General features: G+C 34.6%; 2 protein-coding genes across 5 annotated transcripts; one reads left to right on the top strand and one right to left on the bottom strand.

Moving 5' to 3' along the window:
* Positions 1–46: 46 nt before the first annotated feature.
* LOC109599057 (fibronectin type-III domain-containing protein 3a) lies at positions 47–11,710 on the bottom strand. Of its 4 annotated transcripts, XM_020014992.2 has the most exons (10): positions 11,641–11,710; positions 10,403–10,794; positions 7,295–7,485; positions 5,763–6,167; positions 5,468–5,701; positions 3,445–4,172; positions 3,199–3,383; positions 2,966–3,141; positions 1,834–2,913; positions 47–1,774 (listed from the first exon to the last, which is right to left on the bottom strand). In XM_020014992.2, the coding sequence occupies exons 2-10, from the start codon at positions 10,764–10,766 to the stop codon at positions 1,415–1,417; spliced, it is 3,723 nt and encodes a 1,240-aa protein (XP_019870551.2). In that variant the 5' UTR covers positions 10,767–10,794; positions 11,641–11,710; the 3' UTR covers positions 47–1,414. The 4 variants fall into 4 exon arrangements, with proteins under 4 accessions (XP_019870551.2, XP_049821835.1, XP_049821834.1 ...); XM_049965878.1 differs by lacking the exon at positions 10,403–10,794 and having other exon boundaries at positions 11,641–11,658; XM_049965877.1 differs by lacking the exons at positions 10,403–10,794; positions 11,641–11,710 and adding an exon at positions 8,447–8,956.
* Positions 11,711–12,775: 1,065 nt separating this feature from the next.
* LOC109599036 (protein eyes shut) lies at positions 12,776–19,662 on the top strand. Its single transcript, XM_049966389.1, has 12 exons — positions 12,776–13,055; positions 13,132–13,362; positions 13,416–13,529; positions 13,578–13,746; positions 13,798–14,227; positions 14,453–14,650; positions 14,700–15,010; positions 15,074–15,430; positions 15,488–16,273; positions 17,775–18,334; positions 18,391–18,917; positions 18,971–19,662. The coding sequence occupies exons 1-12, from the start codon at positions 12,776–12,778 to the stop codon at positions 19,367–19,369; spliced, it is 4,362 nt and encodes a 1,453-aa protein (XP_049822346.1). The 3' UTR covers positions 19,370–19,662.
* Positions 19,663–20,705: the final 1,043 nt, after the last annotated feature.

The raw sequence follows: 20,705 nt of genomic DNA, 5'->3' as shown, positions 1-20,705 counted from the left end.
CCATCATACTAGGAAATGGAAAGGTCAAAGAAAAAAACACTGAAGGTACTAGTACATAAAATATATTGAATTTATTTATAAGTATTTAGCTATAATATATACTCTGTGTGCCAATGCACATTAAATTCAGTGGACAAAACGAATCGTAAATCGATTACAAACCCATTACATTTGTTTAATTTGAAATACAATAGTTTTGTTATCATTAATTTACGATAAACGTCGCACCAAAATAATGATTAGATAATAGAATAACATTAATTTCTTTATATATTATAATAAATGATCTGTTTCAACCTATACAATTAAAATAATTTGTTTATAGATGCAGTTAAAAAATTTCCAGTCGGAGAGCTGAATTAAATGCAGACAAACAATACTTTATAAAATTTACAAATTATTAAATCCAAATAAGTTGTATAATTTTAAAATATCACAAGATCGTATGAATTAATTACCAGATAATTATCGCTCTCTGTGTAATAATAATTATATATAATAATAGTACTTTAATAATACCACCAACCACTGGATATATTTTCGACTGGATAATGATAATAATAATAGTAATAATAATATAATATAGCAAACCATTCATTTTATTTTATTTGATTGGTTCTCGCAAAACCAATCAATACATCACAAATTTTATAATGAACTGACTGGCAAAATTTAACAACATTCATCTTTCCTCTCTCTATCGCTTAAAATCAACTATAAATATAAAAAATATATATATGCAATTGAATAATAAAAATAAAGTATAAAATATATATGTATATTGTGTTCGCTAAAAATCAACTTGGTTTCAATCGATAAGAGCACAAAAACTTTTTAGGAATGTATGTTAACTTTTGCGGTCATTATTTATTTTTATTTTCATATAGCACCTCACCAAAAAAGTACGGAGACAAGTGTATAAAAAATGCCAAAGTTAATCCGCTTTGGTCCTCTGTATAATAATATACACTAAACTTTAATATACATTTACAAGTAATTAGTTTTATGTCCCGTTTAATTAATTCTAAGACAAACACTAATTTGATAAATACCAGCAATTTTTTCATTTTAAACTGGATCGTTAAGCACATTCGTATAGAGTAATTTTAGTTGTGTTTCAACTATGGTACAGTACAATTCCGGAAAAGAAATTGTCAAAAATTTACAATTACCAAAACTTTTGTCAATTTGCGACAAGCACACTTTTACACATTTTTTTTTTTCTATTTAGTTTATACTGTACACAGTTCTTTAAGAAAATTGTTCACATTTAAACAGACAAATAGACCCTTGTTTGAAAAACGGGACATGAAGAGCCTTTTGATAATACTTAATTCTCAACCAGTCTTCTTTATAATTAACCAGATCCAAGTTTACCTATAATTTGAGCTTAGACCTTCTTTTCAATATCCCATCACATATCTATTGCACACAGAATGATCATCGACATGACCAGCCCCAAAACAGTAAACATGACCGAGATGACGAGCACTTTCTGTTGTACCGTCAGACTTTTGTGTTTTATACTTTGTTGAATCGTCTGAATTAGCGTGCGCTGTTTGACATTTTGATGCTGTGGAGTCTGAGTTAGAGGCGTCGGCACTTTCGAAGGTTCCGCCTCGTTAGCAAGCGTGGAGAAATTGAGCACAGGCGAATACGGACCGGGTAGTTCGTCACCCGTGTTCGTCAGCCTGATTGGACACACTTTCGCTTGATATTCGCAACCCGGTTGTAGGTTTTCCAGACTGCAACTTGTTTTCGTTCCCCTGTACCCCTAAAAAGAAAAAACTCGTACAGATTGCACGAATGAAAGATTATAGAGATATTCCTTACTTGCACGAACGTTGGTTCCTTAACTGATGCGAATTGTATACAATATTCAACTTGATCGGGAAAAACGTTCTTGGCGGCTGTCCATTCTAACACGCAGGAATGCTGATCGACTTCGACAACTTTAGGACTCTTTAAAAGGGCCGGCGGCGAAATTGTTGTCTGAAATTCTACATCGTCTGAAAAGGGGCCTACTCCGGCATCGTTTGTGGCGTTAATTCTGAATTTGTACGGCGTCAACTCGTGGAGTTTGTTTACTTTGCAGGTCAAAGATGTGCCCTTGTAGACGCACTGATATTCGTTCGATCGGTGGTTGATCATTTCAATGCAGTAGAGAGTGTAATCCGTATTCTTGCCTTCGCCCCATTTCAGTTTGAGGTAATTATGACCAGTCGCGACGCATTCCAATTTCGGAGCTGCAGGTGGCAGTTTTAATGTAGACGTTCTCACGGTAGACGATAGAACGCCAGGTGCCACGTTGTTAACAGCTTGGACCTTTAGTTTATACATGGTGTCTGGATGTAGGTTTTCTAAAACGTGGCTGGTCTTAGGTCCGTCTGTTTGGATAATCCTATCCAGGAACTCGATGTTATAGTAGAGAATGGGCGATCCATTATCAAGGGGTGGCGCCCAATTTAATATAATTGACGTGGGCGTCGATTCACTTCTGATATTCGTGACAGCAGCGGGCGGCGCCGCTGGTGTCAAAGTAGCGGCACTCGCATAGCCGCTACAACCTGCCACATTGCAAGCTTGCAACCTTACGAAGTACTTCGTAAACGGAGTCAAATTCTTCAAATCATGCCTCAACTCTGGACCTTGATAAATCAAAGTGAAACAGTCTTCGTTCACCGGACTGATCTCCAACCGGTATTCTGTGATGGGTGATCCGTTAGTTGGAGGTTCCCTCCATTCGCAACACGCCTGGAAGGCAGATTTGCATTGTAAATGTGTAATTTCTGGAATCTCTGGAGGCGCAGGACCGCTCGTTACTCTCAAATAGTCCGTCCACACTCCCGGACCTATTCGATTTACCGCCCTCACTCGGAACGAGTACTCACATCCTGGATTAAGATCAGTGGCCTTAAACAGATAAAATAAGCGACTTGAACATTATGACAAATTAAATACATACCACACATTGTGTTTCTTTATTTTTCTGGACTAGATTTTGCTGTGAACCCTTCGGACTAACAACCTCCACTTCATACTCCAATATGGGAGCACCTCCGTTGTATGCAGGTTCGCCCCATCGAACGCTAATACTATTTGATTTAGGTTTACCATTCAGCTCTAAATTATCGCAACATCCTGAAAAAGTCATCAAGTCAAGGATTTGGATTAACGAAAAGACAAATTGATTTTTACCAGGACTAATCGCGTCAGTGGTGACGGTGCAAGGGTCAGAATAATCGCTCTGGCCACCTTCACTTATGCAACTGACTCTCAATTGGTAAGTGGTGCCCGGATTCAGATTATCACAGACTGCCTCCGTTTCCGCTCCCCTATAAACTATCTGATATCCGCTTCCGGAATTCACTTCCAAAATATAACTAAAAAAACATGTAAAAGTTGGTGATGAGGAAATGATTCCTTTATAAATTGTTATTTTACCTAGAAATGTCTGCACCTCCTTTGTCACTTGGCGGCTCCCATTTTAATTTAAACGAATGCGCATGTATCCTACCTTTAACAACGGGTTTCGACGGCCTTGCCGGCCTGGCCGGAAGTGTATAGAAAGTAACATCGTCCGACCATCCGCTGGTTCCACTCTCGTTCTTCACACACAACCTAAACCTATACTCCTGATAGTGTTGCAAATTTCTACAAATATGCGTCGTTTCGTGACCATTGTATTCGGCCAGAAACCCGTGACCCGTTTTCGGATTATTCTTTTGCAGAATGAATTCGTCGTCCTTCGGTCGACATTGCCACGACAAATGTAAACTGTCCACTCCGGCTTCGACCAGGGTGGGTGGATTCGGTTTAGTTGGTGGGTTATCGTGGGTCGAATAGCTAACTATCTCGGAATATGCACTTCTACCCACCGCATTGACCGCCCCAAGTCGGAACTTGTAAACAGTGGCCGGCTGCAACTTCTGCAATGAGTGCGTCTTGCTTTTAATTTTAATCACCGTAAACTCGGGATTGTTCGCTTCCGCATATTCCAAAATGTAGTGCTGGATGTGAGAACCGTTGTCATTGACCGCATTCCACTTGAGCTGCAACGAATTCTTTGTTCGGCTTACTATTTTCGGAACTTGCGGCTGATCGGGCTCGCAGGGTGGGGTCGTAAACTTTGTGGGGTCAGTTGCCGATCCCTGCATCTCATGCAGATGAACCTGGACAAAAATGCAACAAATTAAAAAACAATCACTTTATTAAGAGAATAATACTTCTTAATTTAAATTAATTTTTATAATTATTAAGAGTCCAAACATTTTGTACCCTCTTTATATATGGATACCTCCATTTACATAGTTTTTATATAATTTATATATCGAGCAGGGTTCACAAGTAAAGCAACCAAATCGTATATGCAATACAGTTGATTTTATAATTGATTTCTGTGTCCGACATCATTCCTTAAAGCTAAACATGTGATGTGTCCACGTATCGATACAAATGAATCAACAAATTGTAGAAAAGTTTCGGAATGTTAAGTCGATTTAAATTTAAACAAATCGATCATTTCGAGGGCGATTTCCAATTTTAACAGAAGGAATACACTAAGAGGGGTTCAGAGAAAATAATAAAAATGCTTGCTGTTCGCGACCCTTTCATCAGTGCATCCCACATAAATCAAGAAATAAACGAAGTCAATGTGTCGGTGAGTACCATAAAACCTTTCATTTCTGAAAAAAATAGAGCAGCGAGACTACTTTTTGCAAGAGAACATGTGGACTTGACAGATGGGCAATGGAAAACAGTTTTGTTTTCCGATGAAAGTCGGTTCCAATTATTCAAATTTGATGGCATTTCATCGGTGAGAAGATCCATTAAAGAAAGATAAAATAATCCCAAATACATTAAATCTACTGTAAGGTATGGTGGAAGAAACTTTATGGCTTGGGGATGTTTTCCTAGTTTTGGCATAGGCCTGCTAGTTAAGATGGATAGTTTCGTTTATCATGACTTGGAGAATCATATGCTTTTATCTCCCGAAGATAATATGAGTTTAAGGCGGACCTTCCAGCAAGGTAACAATCCGTAACACACGTCTAAGTTGGTTAAAAAATGGTTCACTTCTCAAGGTGTCTTGACCAGAATAAAGCCCAGACCACAATCCCTTGATAAGATAAGATTGATCGGAAAATAGATGCAAAAAGACTATCAAATTTGAATGTATTCGAAGTTCAAAATCAGTTGAGAGAAATATCGAACCATTATGTTAAGTTATATATATTAAAAATAATGGATATGTTACTAGATCTACTTTTGACACGTTTTAAATATTAACAAATATTTAACTAAACCCACTAATAAACAATATTGCCCATTATTGTTATCAAAAACACTGCATAACTGACGATAATATGAATATTTAAACATACACTTTTATAAAAAAATGAAAATTTCTAAAGTTATTCTACATATGAGAGATGGTGTAACTAAAGCGAAAACAGACCCAACTTACTTGCAAACACACGGAGTATTCTTGTCCAGGTCGTAGATCTTGGATCCTGCAGGATAAAGAGGTGCCGCTATAAATCGATTTGAACTTCATCTCCTTGCTCTTGTCACTCAAAAGAATCTCGTATCTAAGGTCTTGTTCGGTGATGTCCAGAGGCGTGTCGCTCGATGCGGCCTCACTCTGTTTCATCGGTTGACCCCATTGCAATAAGGCACTTCTTGAGCTCAGTTCAGACACCTAAATCAAATCGAAAAACCGTAGTTTCTAAATATACTTGTAACACATTTTTGTTTCTTACCGTTGGTGGCTGGACGGAAGACAAAACATCAGTGATAACTTGAACGAGGTCGTCTTCATCCCCCACACTATCTTCCCCATCCTCACCGCCCCCTTTCTCCTTGCCCCTTTTCAGTCCGTTGACCAGATCTTTCCGGGGCGAGACGCCGACGCCGGCGGCGTCTCCCTTCTGTTGCTGTTTCTCGTGCAACTTCTTTTTCAGTTTGTTGTGCTGCCTCTGCGTTCGCTCATCCTTGTAGTAGTTCGGCGGAGGAGGCGGACTGTGGCTCAGGTGACCCGGTTGATTTGGAATTGGATGCTGTTGAAGGTTGGAATGGAAATGGGGCGGTTGAGGGGGGAAATTACCTGCGGGGATTGTCGAATAGAATTGTTGGTTGCGGGTGGTTCCGTTAGCCGGTCCCGCACCCTGAAAAACACAATTTGATTAGTTGATGAAATTTTTAATTATTTAATTAAAATTATTGAAACGATAAAAAACGTAGTGGGTTTATTTGTCTTTACCATGCTCAATGCTTTAAACAAATCCTACCGTTTCTTTTAATGTAACAGTAATTTTAACAACATTTTCGTTTTCCATGTTTTGAGAGGCACTCGACTAACTAAAAAATTAAACACACGTTGTGTCTGTTATAGACAAAAACATATTGTATGCCAACAAAACTGACATGTAATGTACAATGCGTCCACATACACTAAATACGTCAAAAAATTGATAACTTATCAGTTTAGTGTTTATATTATGCAATATACTTTCACGCGCCAAAATTAAGTATTTTATAACAATGTCGTCGAATTCGCAAAAATATTTATGCGTCAGTTTCTAATAAATGTCCTACAAACTACGTAATATTTTTTTAAATTAATAAATATAATTGTTAGAAAAAATGATTAAATATTAATTAATCATCTTCATCATCTTCGTCGCATTAATGATTGGCAATGAGGTACGAGATTTTCGAGGAACAACAATAAAATAGTGTACGGTGGTGTTTGTACAACGAGAAAGTTTCAGTTTCGGATCTGGAACATTCCGCATTGCCGCAACGAAGGTTCCACTGTTCCACTGTTCCACTGTTTCGCTGGTCAATCACCTCGGCGATTCTCTGCCTCCAACCAACTAACTACCAACGAATCAACCATCCAAACCAACCAACCAACCAACCAATCAACCAACCAACTAACCAACCATCCATCCAACCATCCAACCATTTTACTGCACGACTATGCACCACCATCACATTAACCATACGATTTTACTACCCGTATCTTTTTATCGTGCTCACTGTTTTCATAAATTTTTTTCATTATTATCGTCGATGTTTTAACGATCTTATCTGTTTATTCATGGTGTTATTTAGGTCGAGAGATTTACCATTGGTATTTTATCAATATTGTATGAATAAACCGGAAGCAAATCATTTTAAAATCGTTATGTATGTATGTATGTATGGATATGTAAAAATGCAAATTAGTGCCATGCAATGAGCTATTGTTGTTCTCATTTTAGTTAATTTTGGATGGGTAGATACTTACAAAGTGATTGGGACTGTGTTGACCTGGAAGCGGCACCAAACCGGGTGGCGGCGGTTGTGGCGATAAAATTACATGACGCAGGGTGCCGTTTTCGTCGACGATCTGCTGGACCATGTGACCTGGAGGCACTTGAACGGGCATGGCGATCGGCGGCGACGAATTCGTCGACACCATCGGCACCGTCACCGGACCTAAACACAAATTTTTATTTAAATTTACATTTAATGAAAGGTCAGATGTCTGCAGAACCAGTTAAATCAATTGATAACAGTCTTTCTAAAAATATAATTATTTTAATCAAATCTTCCATCATTTACCACGGACCTGGTAATTTTTTTTATTGAACGTGTGGTTAATTATCATTAGTCTGAAGAAGGGAATTATTATTCCGACGACTTATTGAAACATTACAAGGAATCAAAACAAGTTTTATTGTTATTGTTTTGTGTACAGAAACGAGCACATTTAATTATTTTTATTGTTTTCAAATACAATTAAATGGTTTTAGTGTGAATTTTTCCTTGAAAATTTATAATCCTTTGTAACAAAAGAAGAAATCAATCCGATCCAACAGAGACCTTCAATTAATATGTTTCATTAAGTGTCACTTGTTGAGCCGACCAAATTTTAAACAAACCAAGTCAAAATGTTATACGTTCATTCGAATAATTATGAACTGTGATAAATCAGTTCCCATAAGAAAAACCGAAGTTGGTTATGAGAAACAACGCGGTGAAAGTGTAATTCTCAATATTCTCACGTTTCAACTACCTGAGATGTTATATCTAATTAAAATATAATGAGAAAATTTGATCGATTGACTTTTATTGATGGTCGATCGATGAAGCCGGAACTAAAGTCGATTCTGTAGTGCGCAAACTTTCAGTCCTTTGTATGATTTATGTTAAAGATTAAAATCTATCGGCGGAACCGATGTGATTGCGACTCATAAGTGACTCAAATTCGCATTACAAAAACGACGTTGGTGAATATTGGAACGTGATATTTAAACCCATTTGAAATTCCATGCGACTTGACTTATCGCTTCCGCGAAATTCAATACATATTGAATTGAATCTCTTTCAATTTATTAGTTCCGAGAAACTTTCTTGACTCAAAACAATAAATAGCCGTTAATTAAATTTCTTTTACCGTGGGGTAGGGAGCAAATGTCCGGGTGTGTGTCGTGGTGCACGTAATAATTTTGAGGGTAGAACTCCCTGTAGGTTGAATGCACTTGACCGCAGTACATGTCTGCATTCTGGTGTTGTTGCTGCTGCTGGTCCACGTCCGTACTTGCCACCATTCCTTGTTAATCACTCCCCTTGCTTGTTGCTTCTTTACACGTTATTCGCTTCCACAGTACGAGACCGAGTGGAAAACGGCACGCCAAAAAACGGTCGCATCTAATTTCTTGGGTTAACTGCTAAGTTATTTACTGAGTTAGTTGATGACGCGCGCGTTCGCGTTTCTTGTCGTCCGTCTAGTTGGAACTGAACTGAATTCGCTCATCGGTTTACCGTGGGCCTCCAGATGGAGCTGCCGCCTTTTCACTCGTTTCAGACTCACACTCTGTAAAAATAGACGACACACGTACTCTAGCTGTGCGCTTCGGCGACACAAATCGCTCCTAGACGCTGGAAACTGCTCGGATCTTCCCAAAATTCCCATCCGTTTTTTAATACCCGTGACGAACGACTGAAGAATGTAGGAATTTCCATCTAGGACGGCCTACCGGCTACCTGGGATTCGGAGAGGTCCGAGTACCTGTACCTGTTACAGTTGACCACTTGACTAGTACCCGCGACAGTTCCATTGGTCGACTGGGAATTCCTCGATCAGTACGACCCGTACGACTCGTACAACATTTTATGTTGACATTACCATTTAGCCATCGACCATTTCAATTTTTCAAAACATATCGGTCGGATTTTAAGGCGGGCGACGAAAGAGCAAAACGATTCGATTCGATTTGATTTCGGTTAAACGTGCAAAGTTGCGGAATGTTCATGTCCGAGTTCAATGAACGTTTGTCCGTCTGCAAATCGACGAATACGAATATATTCATTCCCACCGAACGACCTTCCTACTCTCCTTCTCCTTCTCCCCCATCTCCTTTCCCAATTCGTCATTAATAAATACCACATATTTTTCAATCGCACACGAACATATTCAATCAGACGTTTATAAAATTGATGGGCAGACGTATCAGTTTAATTTATTTTTTCTCTTCCAATTCGACTGACCCACTTATTGAAACAAGTAAAAAGTCTCGAAGGTATTTATGAATGTGTCGATTTTGGTAATAAATCAAAGTACGTAAAATGAATTCTTGTTGTGCGCCTCCAACGTCAATCAATTTGGGGCACGGATTGGGAGAAACCGACCACATAAATAACCAAATCACTCACACTCATCTCTCCTCAAAAATTATCGGTCTTTATTTTAATTTTTATGTTTCGATACGCGGTGAATGGTTGCCACAAATTGCATTTACACATGGCAAATGATTCACACAATATTAAAACTACACACATATGAATGCGTCACTCGTTACTTATTTATCGCAACAAACGCAGCAAACGCAACTTGACTACTTTCACATACTCTACTTCGCTCCACTGTTTAGCTTATAAAATTAATTTATCGCTGGGTTATTTTCAACAATTTTTACGACTTGTGTATCTCAAACTCTAAACAATTCGTCCGTTTGTTATGTGCGAAATTTTGAACAAAACCTCTCGATAATATAATTGTTTATTCTATTAGTCAACATGTTAGTTCTGTTTAAAAAACCTAATCAAAATTACCGATAAAGAGGTGGCTCAATTTTCTGCCTCGATAAATATTCATATACATATCAAATACTATTTTTAGACGTATTTACTATTTCCGATTATCTCTTCATAAAAGCACACATGAATGAATGTTACATTTTTCTGAAGCGCAGATTAAGCCTCTGCAATCAAGAAGGAAGTTTGGAAACTTCCTGTCACAATAATACATGTGTAGATTAGAATTTAATAAATTGTTTTAAAGGAGATGCTCTTTTATCAACATAAAATTTGAACAACATGTTTCAACACCGCAATAACGATTCGAACTCACCAGTGAGAATCTCCAGGTTGTCCCCGATCTGCAGATTAATAGTCACCCCGGGGTTAACGTGGAACAACACGACGTACTCGTTCTGACTTTGTGCCAAAGCGGGCTGCGATTGAGGCTCGAATCCCGGACCGAAATTGAATTTGGCCGGAGAAGCCGCCCCGTTACCCTCGACCAGTTCGCCCATGTAGGTGCACTGGTGATGGTAGAAGTGCTGGAACGGCGCCAGGTGATGGTGGTGATGAGGATAGGCGTGGAAACGGTTCTTCCTTTGGCTCTGTTGGGTCGGCGGGTGGTTTTGAGTTGGGGGCGGCTGCGGTTGAGGCTTTGCCTCGGCCATTTCCGCCTCGTCCTTCACTTTTACCATGAGTTCAATTCCTTCTTTCTCTCATGCACTATACGAACAATTAACCCATTTTAGACATTGATTATCTTAAATCTAATTAGAATCTTGTCAAACATCAAATTGTTTGAACAAAAAACAACTACCCATTAAAGGCGCAAAGATTAATTAATTAATCAACGAGAACAAAAATTTAATTAATTTCTCCGTAATTCCTCAATTGAGTTATTAAAATCTATTAAAAATTTTGTCTAATTATTGTGTGCCTACCTACCACTTTTACCTCTCATATATAAATATACAAAATATACGCTAATTTCCTATATATTCTTATCATACTGAGACGAATAATATTACTTATTTTTCGACGAATTGTACACTTGTTTTTTTAAAATAATCCACTTGAAAGACAAGATACTAAAACTGACCTGTTTTATAAATATAAAACTCGGATTAATCAAGTTTTGCTCGTAACAAATAAACAAAGTGTCTGTCGGTTTATTTTTCTTTGTAAACGCGGTTTGGTGGTATTTGGACTCTCCCCTTTTACATAGTTTAACAATCACCGTTTCATTAACAATCAGTTCACGAACGAACAAAATCAACGACATAATCTCGTATAAAATGAGCATGCAACAGTGCATCAACTGTAACTGAAATATTTTAACCTTTCAGCTCACCAATTCGCATATAAATCGCCAAAAACAGTTTCAATATGTGCACTTGGAAATTTTTGACACATGTACCGCCCACATGCCTTTGACATTTTCGAACTCGTCGCCGGATTTTACATGAAAAATATAAAATAACATCGACAAACAGAACGCTAATTCCAATCAACGCACCTTTGGTTCGTCGTTAATCGATGGTTTGACGCAAGAATCTCTTTTCTACTCACCGTAATTTTAAAAAACAAGCGACAATCTTTCGTACACGAACACACATACCACCATGTTTATTGATTTTTGTTTACGGTGAAGCACCGTCTACAGATGCCTATTCATTTTTTTATATGTCAAGTTAATCCTAGTAATAGGAATCTGTACTTTGTCAATGTTTGAAGTACCCCTCCTCAACGAATGGCGCAACACACACCCCTAAATATAAAACCGGTGCGTTTAACAAAATCAATAAACGCTCAAGAATTTTGTAATTTTTAAAAAAATTATGCATTTTAAATAATAATATGGCAATGGTTCAAGTTATTTAATTTTAATGAAGTGCATGTGTTAAAATTAATGGTTATGCAACCCGTGATGCATTAGTGTACACCTAATTGCCTGTACTCTAAAATAAAATATTCGTTTTAATAACAATAATTTTAATATTTAGAAGAAAATAAATAAGTTTTTGCATACCAATATATTTCTGATACATACCCTACATTTTTCCCAATTACATAATTTCGTGTTACGCAAACTCTATTCATAGTAAAAATTGTATTCATATTGTCATGGTAACAAATGTATGAATATATATCGTACAAATTTTTGTAGTAATTCACTGGTAGTAAAATATAATCTAATATTTAAGTATTTGTGTCAATATTTGTGATAAAAAAAGTTAAATAAATGTAAAACAATAAAAAAAAACAATGTAAGTATTTAATTCGAAGAAAATTTTAATTAAAATACTGGAATCAATAAATGGGGTTGTTTGTGATGGTTACCACATGTGAAATAAAATTAGACTTATTTCTACTGAACTATAAAATATATTAATAGCCTACCAAATTAGTAAACCATGTAATTCCACTTTTTAATTAAATTAAATTTAATTTTTTTTAAATTTAAGTAGTTTATTTATTAAAATAATATAATTATATAAAAAACATTTTATTACTCTACTGTAAAATTTTGGGATATTTAGTTGCGTCTTTTTCTAATTTAGTCGTTGACCATTATGATTTCAATAAAATAAAATAAACCATAAATAATATTACGTTACTGTAACATAAACAATAAAATTTATGATTAGTTTAAACAAAAAATTTTATTATATTATTATTATTATTAAATATATTTTAGACAAAAATGCCATCTACTCGTACCATAAAGTGGTTAATCTCCACATTATTCCTGTTCCATTTTTCGGGAGTTTGGACGGGATTTTCCTGCCTAAGTAATCCATGTGTTCATGGTGTGTGCTTGGACGACTTAAATTCAACATATTTTTGCTATTGTATTGACGGTTACACCGGAGTCCAATGCCAAACAAATTGGAATGAATGTTGGTCTGATCCGTGCCAAAATGGGGGAACCTGCATTGATGGAATTGCCAAGTTTAATTGTTCTTGTCCGTCTGGATTCGTTGGTAATGATTAAAAAAAAATAAGAAACCGCCTTTACAAATAATCATTGATTCAACACATTAATGAGGGGGCTTTCAGGAGAGCTTTGCGAACAAGATTTGAACGAATGCGAAAGCAATCCTTGCCAGAACAATTCGACATGTGAAGACGGGCCTAATGGATATATTTGTCATTGTTTGCCTGGATACGAAGGAATTCATTGCGAAATTGATGTAGCGGTTTGCAATGTTACTAACGAAACCAGGTGTTACAACGGAGGAATTTGCGAAGAAGGACCTGGAGATAGTTTCTTCTGTCGATGTCAACCGGGTACAAAATTCTTTAAAATATCAATGAAATATAAAATGAATCTTATATTTTAGGCTGGGATGGACATTTATGTGAATCAGAAATAAATGAGTGCGTCTCAGCACCGTGCCAAAACGGAGCGATTTGTATTGATTTACACGCAAATTATGCTTGCGCCTGTTTATTTGGTAAATAAATTATTTATAAAATGTTCTTGATCTATTCTTGATTTTTAGGTTTTGCGGGAAGAAACTGCGAACAAATCGTACAACTGTGTAACAAAAATCCGTGTAAAAACGGAGCCCTATGCTTGGTGGAAGAAAATCAACCAACTTGTTATTGCGTACCTGATTTTCATGGTGAATTATGCCAGTACCAATATGACGAATGTCAACTAGGACCGAGGTGAGCATTAATTATTTTTGTTCTTTCACAAAGCAAGTCCTTTTTTATCAGGTGTGTCAATGGTGGAACATGCATAGACGGAATTGATACGTTTACCTGCTCTTGTCCTGCAAATTTAACGGGCTTATTCTGTGAATGTTTAATTCTTGAATCTAACGAATTAGACTGTTCTTACGTTGCACCAACAACTACTACGGAAGTTACAACCTTATCAACAACAAATTTAACAACAAACACTACTGGAATGACCATTCCGTTTACATTTGTCGACACTACTTTACCAACAACTACAACAACAGGATATATGGAAAATATTACATACTTTCCACCCGCCGATCTAACAACAACCACAGCAACATCAACTGAAACAACTGTTTCTATGCTGTATGTTAATATTAGTACAATGACTGATTTTACTGGTACATCTTCGGGTACTAAGGAACCAATGACAACTGAGACTGCAACAACAACAGTTTTAGACGTAAAAAATGGAACGACAACTGAATCTAGTCTAGTAACACTGCCAATAAATATCACAGATTTTACAATAACAGAGATTACAACTGTAACAATTCCACAAACTTTTACTAACTTTACAACCGACAACATGACAATAACGACTACCACAATAAATGTTTCTACAGAAGAAAAGCCAACAGAAGTAACAACAACCACAGAATTTTCCTATTCTATTACTTCGACACAGACATTTTTAACGGAAGAACCGAGGGAAATTACCGATTTTACTACAGTAACATCAACAACAACTTCTGTCACAGATTCGATTTTGGACACAACTTTATCAACATCAACAACTTCCAGTCCAGACCTTATAGATTGTACCTTATCAAGTTCAAAGTGCCAGAACGGAGGATCATGCATTTATGCCGAGAAAGGATACAAAGTAAATTGACAAATTGTTGAGATTATTTAATTTATTTTTACGTTTTTAGTGTTTATGCCCGTTTGATGCCGAAGGAACATTTTGTGAAATTACTTTGGGAATTAGAAACGCTGCGTTTGACGGGGAATCGTACTTAAGTCATAGATTGTTCAATCGCACCCATATAGATCTAGAATTTGAAGCTAAAACTCTTTTGTCCAACGGATTATTATTTTATTCGAACATCGGATCCAGTTACATGTCCGTTTATATCGAAGAAGGATATTTGAAATTTAAATTCTCGTGCGGTTATCAAACTATGCTGTTGAGTGAGTTGAATGTTCCTGTTAACAATGGGTATTTGATGAACGTTAAAGCGAAGTAAGTTAATAAAAAAATTTAATTTCAAAACACAGACAACAATCTCCCTTTTTGATGTTTTAGTTTAGATTTTAACCAAGATTTGAAACATTGTTTTGCAACCATAAAGGTAAACGATACGTTGACAATGACGGGAGATCAAATGGCGAACGTAATGGAATTCTTCAAACCACCGTCTTGGTTACATTTAGGTACTATTCCAGAAGGATTTTCTATTGACCATATCAAATTGACAGGTGGTTTCGTGGGTTGTATGTCTAATTTGAAAATATTTGGGAATCGAATCAACATCTTTAAGGATGCTGAAGACGGTTTTGGAGTCAAGGAGTGTAGTTCTCTGGTCTGTCTATCCAATCCTTGCAGGAACAACGGCGTGTGTTCGACTAGAGGAGACGATTGGTTGTGTCATTGTAAAAACGGGTGAGTTTTGTTTCAATTTAAAAGAGTAAACGACATTTCCTGTTCGTGTGTTTTCAGATATTTAGGAAAAAGATGTGAACAATCAATTTGCGACAATAATCCGTGCTATTTTGGAGGGACCTGTCTTCCATTTTCCGGAAATGGATACATTTGTTTGTGTCCGTATGGAAAGCACGGCCATTTCTGTGAAAACGATTTGAAAATCATGGAACCACACTTTTCGCCTTCCATTAAAGGACTATCGTCTTACGTAGCGTATCCAATTCCTGTCGGAGTTTTCCACAACATGGAAATCAAATTTAGATTCACTCCCGTAACTTTGGAACAAATTTCCATTTTGTTATTTATCGGTCAAAACAATCAACACGATTTTCACTCGGACCATTTAGCGGTCAGTTTCGTCAAAGGGTACATTATGCTTACATGGAACTTGGGCGCGGGACCACGCAGAATTTTTATGTCGCAACCGATAAAAAAGGGCGCCAGGGACTATCTGGTTAAGCTGGGTTTGACCGGACGCAAAGCCTGGTTGTATGTCGAGAACACCGGGAATATAACAGGACGTGCGCCCGGCAGTCTCACCAATTTAGACGTTCTCCCTTTGATATACGTCGGTGGACACGAATCGCAGTATTTCAAGAAACTACCGCATGATCTACCACTGCATTCTGGATTTTCCGGATGTATTTTCGATTTGGAATTGAAGTCTGGCAATATCATTCTTCCACTTCACGGTCATTTAAACGTATTCGGGAGGGCAGTTGGCCAGTGCGGAACGACGGAATGTTTTGACCAGAGTTGTCAGAATGGTGGTGCATGTTTACACCATGCTAGTACGTTTATGTAAGTACTTTCTTTTGTTTTTCTTGAACATTTTATTGTCATAACAATTTACATGTATATTTTTATTAAAAAAAAAAATGAAAACTGAAAAAAACTCATAAATTTATAAATAATATAAAAATTTAAACATTAACATTAAACAAAATATAAAACTTTCAAGTCTACATTTACATTTCATAAAAAAAAGACTAAAAACTATTAGAACTTAAAACAATTTAAATTAAATATGTTTAAATTAATATTTAATTTTTTTTTTATTTAAAATTAAATAAAATTATTATTATTTCTTTTAATTTCAATTGCATACATTAATTAATTTTTATTAAATTTAAATTAAATACTTTATTTTTTATTTTAAATTAAATAAAACTTTATTTAGTTTAAACAAAAAATAAATTATATTTAAATATAATAAAATATGGAAAAAATCTACTACTTTATTGTTTTTTTTTTTAAATTTTAAGTTAAAGATATTAGTTCTTTTTGGGAATAAATTAAATATTTAATTTGAATCCATAAATTAAATATTTTATTGTTTATTTCAATTTTAAATCAAATTAAATTAAACATTACATTTTTTTTAATTTTAAACTAAATATTTTATGTTAAAATATATTAATTGTTTTTAGTATAAATCAATTTAAATTAAATAAAAGTTTATTTAATTTAATCAACTTAATCAAACAAAATTTTATATAATTAAATAAATTTATATTTACGTGTAAATATATTAAAATATAGAAAAAATCTCATATCTATTGTTTTTTTTAATTTTAAATTATTTATATTAATTTTAAATTTAAATTAAATACTTTTTTAATTTTAAATTAAATAAATTTAAATTAAATATTTTATATATACTTTTTTATTTTTTAATTTAAATAAAATTATTTTTATTTTTTTAATTTTATATTAAATATATTAATTGTTCTTTAATTTAAATAAATATTTTGTATCTTTTAATTTTAAATTAAATATTTTAATTATTTTTCTAATTTAAATCAAATTAAATTAAACGTTTTAATTGTTTGTTTAATTTGAAATTAAATATAATAATCGTTTTTTTTTTTCTTTCATTTTATATTAAATATATTAATTCTTTTTTATATATTTCAATTTAAATTAAATACTTTAGTTTTTTTTTTTTAATTTTAAATTAGATAAAACTTTTTTAATTTATATTAAATTTTATTTTAATCAACTTAAATTAAATATCTTATATTTTTATTTTAAATTAAATACAATTTTTATTATTATTTTTTTTATTTTCAATTAGATATATTAATTTTTTTTAAATTTAATTTTAAATCAATTTAAATTAAATACTTTATTTTTTTATTTTAAATTCTTTTTTAATTTAAATCAATTTAAATTAAAGATTTTATTATTTATGTTAATTTTATATTAAACTTTTTAATTCTTTTTCTAATTTAAATTATTAAATATATTAATTCTTTTTTCATAATTGATACTAAATCATTCTTTTCTTTTCACATTTCAGGTGCCTTTGTCAAGACAATTGGTTCGACCCTTTGTGTTCTTCCAGAAATAACTTGTGCGAATACAATTATACAAAGTGTTCAGATTCTTCCATTTGTGTGCCATTCATTTCGAACTACAAGTGCGACTGTCCTTTTGGAAAAATCGGAAAATATTGCGACAAATCCGAAAACATTACTGACATTAGTCTCACAGGAGAGAGATCGTTTATTTTACTGAATTTCTTCGACTTTCACGACACAAGAGTCAGTTTTAGTATTGAATTGCGGTTTTTAAAAGACGACGGTTTAATATTTTTCATTGGGGACAAAGAAAACGGTTTTCTGTCCTTAAATTTACAAAATAACGTAATCGAATTACGCGTTTGTACGAATAAAAATAAGCCAAACGAGGATTCATTATTGTCGATTAGAAGTTCTAAATTGTTGTTAAAAGGAATTTGGTACAATGTGGAATTTGGAGTTTTTGGACGAAAAGTTTATCTTTCAGTTAATGATGTCATCAATACTGGTTTAACGAATGGCAACGTTTTAAAATTTTCCAATAAGGAAATTTATTTAGGTAACAATGTATTTATAATTTGTCTTAATTTTGATAAAACCGATGAAATATTACAGGAGGTCTGCCAGATATGTCATATTTGCCGACGTTAGCTACATCAAGTTATCCAATACCATTTACCGGATGTTTCCGACACTTTTACCTAGATTCCAATCACATACCGTTAACCTTCGAAACAATAAAGCAAGGCAGAAACATCGTGGATTGTGACGGAACACCGTGCGGAGGGGAGAGTTGCCTGCACGGTGGTACATGTTGGCTGGACTCTTTCATGAAACCCCGTTGTTCTTGCGTTCAACCCTTCTTTGGAGACAAGTGTCAATTAGTGCCCGAATGCGACGAGAAAACTTGCAAAAACGGAGGTGTTTGTTACCACGGCAAATGTTTATGCAACGTTGGATTCACGGGTGTTTATTGCGAAAATGAAATAAAGATAGAAATGCCAAAGTTCAGCGGAATGAGTTACCTGAAGTTCAAAAAGGTCGACGATAAAAAGCGAGACTTGGTGAAGATGGAAGTTAGTAAATTGTACATCAACTTCACCACTGCTAAACCGGATGGGTTAATTTTGTGGGACAGCAAAGTATGATTCACATTCGGTTTCTTCAAAATAATAATGTTGATTTGGCCTTTTAGGATGATGAGTTTACGGGAATCGGCATAGAAAACGGTTACTTAAAAGTGACATATTCACACGGCGGAAAACACTATGTGGACATCGTATCAACGAAATACATTTCCGATGGTCTATTTCATTCGGTGGAAATTTTGTTTGGCGCACATAAGATTTTATTGGATTCTGTTATAGTTGAAATTATGAACGATAATATTACGGACGAAAATCATCATGTCTTTTTGAACGATGTCATTTATATAGGCGGATTACCTTCAAACGATACTTTAAAGGAGACTTTTGGTATGTTTCACGAAAATTTTGAAGGTTGTATTGAAGGTTTTGCTATCAATAACGAAAGAAAGATGAAAGATTTTTCTCATTTAGAAGGGAGAAATATAGATGTGTGCAATATAGTTTAATTAATTATTAGGAAATAAATTAATGTAATAGAATGAAACTATAACGAATCGATAAAACTTATCGGTTTGTTTTAGTTTTATTCACCTGTTAGAATTGTACTTGTTTGTGTTTGTTCTCATTTTACATTTTTACTTTTTTGGTTTTAATATATCTATGATTTTATTTGTTTTCACAACTTTAGCTTCCTGAATTCTAGTGATCACGATGTGCATTTATATTTGATAATTTTGTAGACTTGTTTTATAATCGTTAATGTATTTTATTGTTCATTTAATATGTAATAAATATGAATAAAATATACAGTAGTCTTAATTAAATAATGCAGCATTCTATTAAATATTATTTTAATTTTAATTATTAAAATTTTGAATATAATATACCATAAATAAACTAGTCATAATGAAAACATGTTTATAATTTTTATTGAATATATATACCGAAATGATATTTTGATAATTTATAGCTGAACAACTGAATAATAAATTTTACGGAATTTAATCATAGTAGAGAAGGCACTGATTGTACCAACGGGCGGATCAAGTCTTAGTATACATTGTTCCATTAACCCTGAAGCTATTGAGCTAATTCTTGACGGTTTTTTGCGGGTTCCAGATTACTTATGATTCGCATTAGAATGTCCCAGAGATGTTCTATCGGATTCATATCGAGACTATTCGCTGGCCACTCCATAACCCCCAAAATATGATCTGCAAAGAAGTTTTGAACAACTCTGGCAGTGGGTGGTCTTGCATTATGAAAGACAACACGGTTGGTTGCGGAATACCGTCAATGTATCGTCTGGTCGTCAGGGAACCGTTGAAGTTATACCGCCCTATACCATTAAAGATACTCCTCCAAAAGCTCCTCTCTCAGCCACAGTTGAATTCAAATATAATTGTCCTCGGCATATATAGACTCTTTGTCATATGCCATTTGATCTTAAATGAAACCTCGATTGACCTGTAAAGAGAAGCTGACTACATTGGTTCATGTTTCAGTCAATGTGTTCATTAGCGAAGTTTCTTCTCATTTTCCTGTGTGCTCTAGTTCATTTAGGAACAACAGCTGCACATCTTGAATATAAATTGGCTTATATGTCCCTATCTCCATAAACTGTGAATGACTTGTTTCGATGAATTTAGCAACGTACTTCTGCGATCGACCTTTCATAAGTGCAGAGACCCTAACAACTTCATCTCGATTAAGATATCGTCTTTTCACAGTATATATTCCAAGGGTATCGTTGTTCATGACATAGCACGGTGAAGATAACCTATACACAATGTTATTCGCGAATTCAACGAGTCTATTTTGAAGTGTTTTATGATAAATTTC

This window comes from Aethina tumida, chromosome 4, assembly GCF_024364675.1.
Source record: "Aethina tumida isolate Nest 87 chromosome 4, icAetTumi1.1, whole genome shotgun sequence".
In the NCBI taxonomy this organism is placed as follows: domain Eukaryota; kingdom Metazoa; phylum Arthropoda; class Insecta; order Coleoptera; family Nitidulidae; genus Aethina; species Aethina tumida.
The sequence above is the reverse complement of the archived record's forward strand: the minus strand, read 5'-3'. Positions and strand labels throughout refer to the sequence as shown.